The 9711-nt window shown below is 32.2% G+C and overlaps 1 protein-coding gene across 2 annotated transcripts; it reads left to right on the top strand.

The window, feature by feature from the left end:
- The first annotated feature begins 6407 nt into the window (after window positions 1–6407).
- On the top strand, window positions 6408–8770 carry LOC145059133 (ultraviolet-B receptor UVR8-like). Of its 2 annotated transcripts, none has more exons than XM_079006987.1 (5): window positions 6408–6543; window positions 6644–6805; window positions 7006–7041; window positions 7136–7260; window positions 7346–8770. In XM_079006987.1, the coding sequence occupies exons 1-5, from the start codon at window positions 6450–6452 to the stop codon at window positions 8600–8602; spliced, it is 1674 nt and encodes a 557-aa protein (XP_078863113.1). In that variant the 5' UTR covers window positions 6408–6449; the 3' UTR covers window positions 8603–8770. The 2 variants fall into 2 exon arrangements, with proteins under 2 accessions (XP_078863113.1, XP_078863114.1); XM_079006988.1 differs by having other exon boundaries at window positions 6449–6543; window positions 6616–6805.
- The last annotated feature ends 941 nt before the right edge of the window (window positions 8771–9711 follow it).

The following is a 9711-nucleotide window of genomic DNA, read 5'->3' on the forward strand; positions in this document are numbered from 1 at the left end:
GGTCCAAAAAAAATATCGGTCAAGGGCAGATATTTGAGATATAAGTTATCACGGTGAGATATCATTATATATATATATATATATATATATATATATATATATATATATATATATATATATAAACGTAAGACATATATAATAGTAATATCAAAAGCCAAAACTCAAAAGTGTCAATGTTTCAAGCATAATCATACGTAAGCCATGGAATCTTCCTCCAAGTCCACATCAACCAAGACTTCTAATTATTTTATAAAGATCGTCCACATCAACTCTAATATCATTATCATCATCACCATCACCGGTTAAGAATTAAGTACTTAATATAACAAGAAGATCAAACTTGTAGAAACTAGCAAGTTAACACTTAAGTATTTAACAATTAACACAACAATAGGATCAGTTAAGACTTAAAACCATGAGTCTATGACTTAAAACTAAGAATTAAGTACTTAACATAACAGCAAGTTCAGATAAGTTAAGACCATAAGACTTAAGATAATGATTTAACCCTAACAAAAGTAAGTAAACTTACTTAACCGATATCCCACCTGGAAATCACTTGGAAATATCGGTGAATATCGGTTAAATATCGGTAAATATCACCGATTTTTGCAGTTCCGATATTTTGGACCGGTATTTGACACCGATATTTTGAAAGGTACCGATAATCAATATCTCACCTAAAAATCACATGGAAATCTCCGATACGAGTATGGCTTGACTTTCAAGCCCACAGCTTATATTTGGCTTGCTACCGAGCCCACAATATAAGTATGACTTGCCTTCTAGGCCCACAACTCATATATTGCTTGCTCCTGAGCCCACAACATAAGTCTGGCTTGCCCTTCAGGCCCACAACTTATGTCTGACTTGCTCCCGAGTTTGTTGGCTACCACACAAAACAGTACTACCTCAACCCAACCAAACTATGTCGACATATGCATGACATATAACATATAACCAATCATCAGACAAACAAGCAGATCTACAGATCACTACCGCATAACAACATCCTAGACCAGGATTCATGATCTATTGGGCCGACATTGGTGCCTTTGACCCCCTAGTACAGTGAGAAAGACTTACCTCTGATGAATAAATCTCTGCTCCGAATCTCAGCTCTACCTGTCACCTATTCATCAAATAGGGACCAATCATAAATACAACTCAAAATACCCCAAATACCCTTAGGTCAACTTAATCAAAACTGATCAAATGTCAAATTCAAAATTCAACCTACAGCTAACTGTCACGTCGTGGCCTTCCATGACCACATCGTGGCCACAAAACGCCAAAACATACGATCCTTAGCCTAGTCGCCACACCGTGGTGGTCCAAACCACGTCGTGGTCCCTGCTCCCCGAACATCTTAATGGAATAAGTCGATTTCTTCGGTCTCAGTGGCTCCAAAGCCCAAATCTTGTCTATTATGGGGTCTAAATGGGTAAATTTCCAACTTAAATACCATCTAATTTAAGGTTATTCTACACGTAAGTTTCTTATAATAAATTTTCAATATTTTTATTTCGAATTTTGTTAATAAATTAATGATTTTGTTTAAGTATTTATTTAGATTATAATATGTATTTATAATAAGTAAAAGAAGATGTGGTGTTTCATGAAATGATTTATTAATAAAAAATAATATTGTTACTAAAAAAGTAATTAGAAGAATTAGTATTAAAAAATTGTTATCCAAAATCTTTATTTTTGTAAATTTTATCACAGTTCAAAAAGTTTTCATTTACATAAGACAAAATTGCAAGAATAGTCTATCTGGTATGTCAAAACTAGCATGTTTGTGCCAAAACAGTTTGGGCTAACATCAATGGCCTAAAAGTTTCATTTTCTTGCAAGTTTGGTCAAATTTAGTTAGAATTCTTTTTGTAAAGACGATTTTCCCATTATTATTTAATTTTTCAATTTTGTTTTATTATCTGCAATTAAAAAACAATAAAAATATAACAAAAATAAAATACCCCTCCCTCCCTCCCCTCTCTCTCTCTCTCTCTCTCTCTCTCCAAGACTCGACCTATTCATCTTCTTCCCACACTTCCATTTTCTCTAAGATGTGCTTAATCTTTATTCACCAGAAAGTTGTACATCCACCAGAGACACATCTCTTACCCTCAAATCTACGATCTCCATCTTCTCAGTTGCCCACCAAGCGCTCATTACCCTCAAAGCTTCCATCTTTGTCGGAGCTTTCCTAAATGATCAAGGTGGAATCCATATATGTTCATCCCGACAAAGACGATGGCCCTGTCCACCACTAGAGACGTCCATCGGCCTTCTCCGACGAAGGTTTGGTCAACGAAGGGTTTTCTAACGGCGTAATATATGTTCAATCTATGTTTGTGAAGGGTGGTAGCTCCGATATCCGATCTATGTTTTTGTTTCCTTTCGTCTTCGCATATGTCTCTTCAACTCCCTCCTACCGGCTTCAAGTGGTGGTCGTTGTGCTTCAGGCGACAGTTTCTAGAGCCATAATTCTCCTTATGGATTTCATCGACTGTTCATCTCTCTCTTAAGCTTTCTCTTTCTAAGAGGGTCGGAAATCCCCAACTTTGTTCGTCCGATGGCTGTTTTGAGTGAATGTGCTGGAGAAAACAACTGAAATCGTGATCTGGGGTTGGGATTTGTTATTGTTGCGTTTGTTATGTTTATTTCCTTCTTCTTCTTATATCTCGATTGTTGTTGGGTTTGTTTGAAATATTTCTTGATGCCGATTCAGGTGGTGATGAAGGGCAGTTAATCAGATTAGAAAAAAATGATTTATGGGTTTGTGAATGTGATGTTCTTGCTCTTAAACTTAGGAAAAAATGAGTATTCTTGAGATTCATATTCATATTTGTGTGTGTATGTTTTTAGTTCTAATCGACTTCACAACTAATGAGATTGAACTTTGTTTTCTTTGTTTAAATAAAATTAATCTTGATGTGTGTGTAATTGTGTATGTGTGTGTTTAGAGTCTGGAACATTTGTAAACTTAATCTAATAAATTGAACAAAATCGATAAAAGTGAAGGTTCTTCGTTTTGCAAATCCACTTCCAGACATGTGTTAATTTTGTTTGTGGTAATATTAAACCTAGAGAGAGAGAGAGAGAATATTTTGTTTTTGTTTTATTTTTAATTGTTTTTTAATTACTGGTAATAAAACAAAAATGAAAATTAAATAATAAGGACAAAATTGTCTTTACAAAAAATTTTAAATCAAATTGGACCAAACTTGCAAGAAAATGAAACTTTTGGACAATTAATGTTAGTCCAAACCGTTTTGGCCCAAACATGTTAGTTTTGACATACCACAATTGCAACTTTGTTTTTACATAAATATGTTTACGTTTTGTAATTAATATTTAGTTTAATTTAATAAATATAATTAATAATTTGTTTGAATTCACGGAATACAACGCTAAACATAGGGTAATCAATGGCTAAATTTTTTTTACTTTTAATATTTTAATAAGGGTGTTTATTTAGTAGTACCTTTTATATTAAGATTTTTAATTAAATGTCTTAACCGCAAATTTTGTCAATGGGTCGGGAGGGATGGGTCGTTGATGAGCCCAATTTCAAAAAAGGGAGGATATAAGTGGAGAATGTTTCTCATGTTTTTCTTTAAATATGACCTTACGATGAGAATTCGGTCGTTTTTTCATCTAAACAGCTAAAATAGACACAATGTAAGTTGGTATTATTTTGCACTCGTTCTTTTGGAAATTCAATTGTTCAAAAAAAGTCACATGTTTTTATTCGTTATCAAAACCGATCATATACGGCTTTACGTCATGAACTGCAATCAATGAGTTAAGAAACATATTTGCAAATACTGAAAAAATCGATTCCATTGAGAATAGAAAAGAAATTGGAGCTGTCCTATTAGGTTTTCTTACATCAAAATAACAAATTGTTTTAGGTTATCTAACATCAAAATGATAAATCTTATCTGATTTCAACATACACACGTTTGATCTTGTGGATTTTTTGCTATGTTTGGAATCGGTATTATCTCAGCCGCTCATTTTATTTCCACACTTAACTAATCCATAACTATAGCTCTAAAGTGATATTCTATCTGCAAACAATAAATCCATTATAAAGCATTCTTGATGCACCATAAAAACAAAAACATACCTATCAAATGAACATATTACACGTATTTTTGTTTAGTTGCTATTTTTGACATACTTTTTGATTGCGACTTAGAAAGGTTGATTTCTTGTTCTAAATAATCTTAAATCTTAAAACGTCTTATATGACATATTACACGTATAAATCACAATAAAGATGTTTGTTCAAATGTCCAAGTCTCTAAAATTATAATCCAAATTCGATTTTAGTTTATTATGTCAAATTTGACTTTATTCTAAATTTAAAGCCATTTTGTCGATTTGTACAAATGAGTTTGTAACAAAAATGATAAGTACAATGAAGATGTATATCAAAAGACTCCAAGTATCAAGTTTGAATAAGTGACTGTTCATAACTCATAAGATCAAAAAACTTTGTTGAATATATTATAATTTTAATTTAGTATAATTTTAATTTGTAAATAAGATAATTGACAAACATCAATAAATCTTTTAATTATACCAAATGTTATATTATACCCACCTGTAAGGGCAGCTGCTGATGTGGCCAATCGATCATGTTAGGGATACAATGCTCTCTAGATCGACCTTATTGAATCTTAATCATGTCATGGCGGCGTCCCTGATGGTATTTGTTAATTTTCTCATTTTTTGATCACTGTTTTTATTGAAAAAAATTTTAACTTTTTGACATCCACAAAATACCTATTTAATCCTTAATGTTTGTTACACAATTATTTTACTCCACATTTACCATAAGTTTAAGAACTAAAAGATGATATCGTCTTCATTATCATTTTCGAGTGAGTGAAATATAATTTTTTTTCACAACAATCATAGAAACAACTTAGTTACGACGAATATAAAAATTAGATATGCATTTGTTATTATATCAGGTTTATATATTTTAGTTGGAAGTGATTTGATTTTATTTTATTATGACGATTTTAATTTTTTTAGTTTACGTTAATGGATTTATTTATTTATTATTAAATTTATATTATTTTTTATTTAATAGGTTAAATGTTTTTTAAATTTAATAATTATTATTTGTATCGAAAAATAAGAAAATTAATTAGAGATGAAAGATGATTATAACATGATTTGAAAGATGAAGCAGACGAACGACACTGATATGGTAATGAAAGATGAAAGATATGTGTAACAGATAGCCTTAAAACATCAACAAGATGAGATTGATGATTTTAGCCCAATAATATTAGGTGTTGTCCTCATTTACTCAGAGTTCAAGTTTGATATATGTAGATTTAGAAGTAGTTTATAAATAGATTAAATTTTCTGTCAAAAAAAAATCAAAATGTCTTTTTTTATTTATAGATTGTGAGTGTTGATAACTTTAGATACAAAACCGATTAGAAACTTATATAAAACCTATACAATTAAAAAACTATTGGAAGAACTTATTCGAACCAAAACTTTTTCCAAAAAAGTGTTAATTAACATATTACTGTGATGAGTTTTTTCAATAATTTGGTAAGCCACATAATTTTAACCAATTATAAATAGAAAACTTACACAAAGAATAAACAATAATAAAAAGATAAAAACAAGGAATAAGATAACATTACATTTTTTATTTTAAGTTTTTATTTACCATAAAAAAAAACCCTCCACTAAAAATCACTTTTATTTATATAGTTTGGATGCACTCTAGTAAAAATTGGAAAATGAAGTTTGATGTGATTTATGAAATGACTTGTTAATAATCTAGAGAAAGAAGTTTAATAGGATTTTTAATCTTTGATTAGATTGTTGATGAGATAAATAGAAGTTGATTGATTTTGAAATTGTTTCTATGAAAAATTAAATATTATTTTATTTTTTATTTTTTTAAATCTTTATATCTAATTAAATTGTGACATGTTAATATTCATTTAATGATATGAAAATTTAAATATCATTTTATCTTTTGTTTTTCTAAATTTTTATATCCAATTAAATTGTGACATGTTAATATCTATTTAATGAAATTTAATGATATTTTAGGATATTAATGTGATACATATCATCATTTAAATAGATAAAAGGATTTGTAATAACAAAAAATAGGTTATTATTTAATTTCTCTTTTTATTTGGTTTTATTTAAGTATTAATTATTTTGATTATTTAACGAAACAATATAAACTATTTTATCTTAACTATTTTACTTATTCTGATAGCAATTCAAAAATTTTACAACATTTAACGAAATTAAAACATAATTATTTAAACCTCTTAGGAAAAAAAATGAATAACTTAATAGAATATATTTATGACATCATGCTCCGAACTGTATAAAACTAAAATGCGAGGGAGATTGGAAAGTTGGAGATCGATCACTAGCCGGAGATCATGACAGACGCCGGAATATATGTCGATTCAGGTAGCCTATCTCGGAAAGTAATTGCAATTGCTGCCGGAGAAGCTCATACGCTCGCTCTCACCGGTAATGAAACCTCATCTAAGCTCTATCTCTATTCATTACTTCTGTAATAAATAAATGATGTAGCTAATGTAGGGATTCGATTTTGATTTTATGCGAGAAGGTGATGGGAGTGTGTATTCATGGGGAAGAGGAACTTTCGGCCGCCTTGGCTCCGGTTCGGAGCTCGATCGCCTTTTTCCTGCCAAAATTGAATTTAATTCCACAGAAAAGGTCAAAATCGTCCAAGTATCAGCCGGTTCTTACCACAGTCTCGCTCTTTCTGGTAAATTCCACGTTCTTCTTCTTCTTTTTCGCATTCAAAAACTTCAAATAAGCACTCCAAAATCCAATTATCTCCATTAACAAGCTTAGAAATACATCGAATACAAACTTTTAGCACAAAAATTATCCAAATTAACAGATTAGCGAAACAGATACGATCAACAGAAGAATCGAATTATTGACGTACTCTAATTGTTTCAGATGATGGTTCAGTTTGGAGCTGGGGTCACAATACTTGTATCCTTTTCATGATTTTTTTTTTCATTCTTATTATATAAGCTCTGATTCAGTTCTATAAGTATGATATTTTGCATCCTTCACACCACCATAGATGGTCAACTCGGGGTCAATGGAGAGAACTCCTTAGTTCCATCTCTGGTACAGATCTTCAATGAGCTACAGCCTCCCAGTTCCTTGACAGACGAACCAATAGCAAAAACTGAAACACGACTTCAGGTTTCAAATTAAGCTCTCCTCATCGTTCCTTTTTCAAAATTCTGATAATTTATATCACGAATTCAACTTCTTCTTCTTCTTCCAGATTTCTTCCATAAAAGCTGGAGGAATGATGTCACTTGCCATAGACAACCTTGGATCCCTCTGGATGTGGGGAAACTGTCCTCCACAAGATAGTTTAACAGAAGGTGAATTCTCTCTTGTCCCTACATACACTCCAATACCCGTTTGGAACTTCCATGGTCAAACTGTGGTCAAAGTAGCATGTGGAAATGAACACATTGTAGCATTAGTTAGCACTGGAGAAACATATAAAGGTGATGACAATCTTGTTTGCTATACATGGGGCAACAACAATCACGGGCAGCTAGGGTTAGGAGACACAGAGATTCGAACAACTCCTCAAATCATTAAAACATTCAATCAAGAATCATCTTACACACCATATGAAGTAGCTTGTGGAGCCTTTCACACTTCTATACTCTCAAAAACAGATGGCGACATGTTAAGAAGTGTATGCTGGAGTTTTGGACTTGGGGATCACGGGCAGCTCGGGCAGCCCGGGCAGGGCACCATTAAGGATTCTTTATACCCTGAAATCGTTGAAGGGATACCTGAAAATGTATGGTTGGTATCAGTGGATTGTGGGTTGTTTCATACAAGTGTTGTTTCATCAGAGGGGTATGTTTGGTCATTTGGAATGGGAAATGGACTAGGCCTTACAGAAAGTGATGGTGGAGATGCGGTTACTCCACGTTTGATACCATGTAATGGACTAAAATACCCTTGCTTTCAAGATCCTTTACAAGTAGCTTGTGGGGCTGCACATACTGTTCTTCTTGCAGATAATGGATATAAGCTTTGGTCATGGGGGAGAGGGAGAAGTGGGGTTCTTGGAAGTGGTCAAGTAAATGACTTTTTTGCCCCCAATCTTGTGTTATGGCCACCACTAGAAGAAGATTTTAAGGAAAGTGAGAAATTAGATGAAAAAGATTCGTTTGAGATCATAAAGATGAAAAAGGAACTAAATGTTGCAATGAAAGAGATAGATTTGTTACATTCTAAGCTTTCTACAATGGAGCATTATGCGAGCATACTTCATGGTATGATTTTTGGGAAGCCTTTTGAAGAGGAGAAAGATATATTGTTGTCTTTAAAGAGTTCATATGATGTTGGTAAAGAGTGGGAGAATATGTTGGAGAGTTGTGATTATGGAAAGCTTGTAAGACTTGAAATGTTTTATTGTAAGATGCTTGCAAGTGTGAAAGATAAGATGATGAATGTAAAGATTAAGGAGATGATCAAAGAGTGTCTTGAATCTTCAACAAGTGTGTATCATTAAAGTGTCTTAATCTAGTATTTTGTATGATATATGAGTAATTTAATGATGTTTTAAAGGTCCTAATTAAGTAGCAAATTTAAAGATTGGATTAAAGATTCTTGAGTTGTAAGTATTAGGTGTGTAAAGATATGTACTTGTGTATGGCAGTTATTTGTATGATTAATAAAGGTGAGAATTTTGTATATTAATTGTGTTGATAATTGCACCCATGTCTACTAAGATATCTATCTAAAGCATCCATAATGGTTGACCTTTGTAACATTCATTTAGTAGAAACTTATTTTTCATATATTGGAAATAAGTTGCTAGTTTTTTTGGATATAATCTTAATTAAATATTTTTTTTCATGAAAAACCTTACTTTTCTTGATTATGCCTCTTATCCTCTTAATCATGTTACAGGTCAGTTTTGTAATATGATTATGTGTGATTCAAGTTGAGAAGATGTTTTGCTTGAACCTTGGTTCTTAAGAAACACAATGTCTCGTATATATCATAGTTCAATATAATAATGAAATAAAACAAACAAACAAGCCGAATGTTGTGTTTAATGTGGGAAACCCAAGGTTTCATATCATAGTATCACATAGTCGATTGCAAAGGGCTTTTAGCCAAACAGAATTAGGTTCTGTCATCTGAGAGAATGGTAATCTTCAGTTGAATCAAAAGTAAAGAGTTACAAGGTATAAATAATTACAAAACAGAGAATGACCTGTGATTAAGGAGTTTCCTATCACAAAATTTGACTAATTTAGGTTCCTATAATTATGCACAAGAGTTAATTAGGTACAACTAATGTACAACTATTACCCCCCTTCAAGCTGATTGGTGGGGGACCAACACGTAGCATGCCACGAAAACGTTCAAATAATGGTCGTGGAAGACTTTTAGTAAATATGTCAGCCACCTGAAGCTTGGTTGGTACAAACTTTGTGTATAACCGACCGGATGACACAAGCTCACGGATGAAGTGGTAGTCAATATCAATGTGTTTTGCTCGTCTGTGAGAGTTAGGATTTTGGCTAAGAAATAGAGCACTTTTGTTTTCACATAAAAGACTGGGTCGATCTGGCGGTAGAGCATATAGTTCCCTTAAAAGATGAGTAAGCC

This window comes from Lactuca serriola, chromosome 6 (genome assembly GCF_051521515.1).
Source record: "Lactuca serriola cultivar US96UC23 chromosome 6, Lser_US96UC23_V15, whole genome shotgun sequence".
Lineage (NCBI taxonomy): Eukaryota > Viridiplantae > Streptophyta > Magnoliopsida > Asterales > Asteraceae > Lactuca > Lactuca serriola.

Bases quoted from the DNA above. Each gene is read 5' to 3' on its own strand.
- LOC145059133 (XM_079006987.1), top strand. From the start codon at position 6,450: ATGACAGACGCCGGAATATATGTCGATTCAGGTAGCCTATCTCGGAAA. The intron at 6,544-6,643 runs GTAATGAAACCT...TTATGCGAGAAG, and splicing joins TCATACGCTCGCTCTCACCG to GTGATGGGAGTGTGTATTCA. The intron at 7,261-7,345 runs GTTTCAAATTAA...TTCTTCTTCCAG, and splicing joins AAACTGAAACACGACTTCAG to ATTTCTTCCATAAAAGCTGG.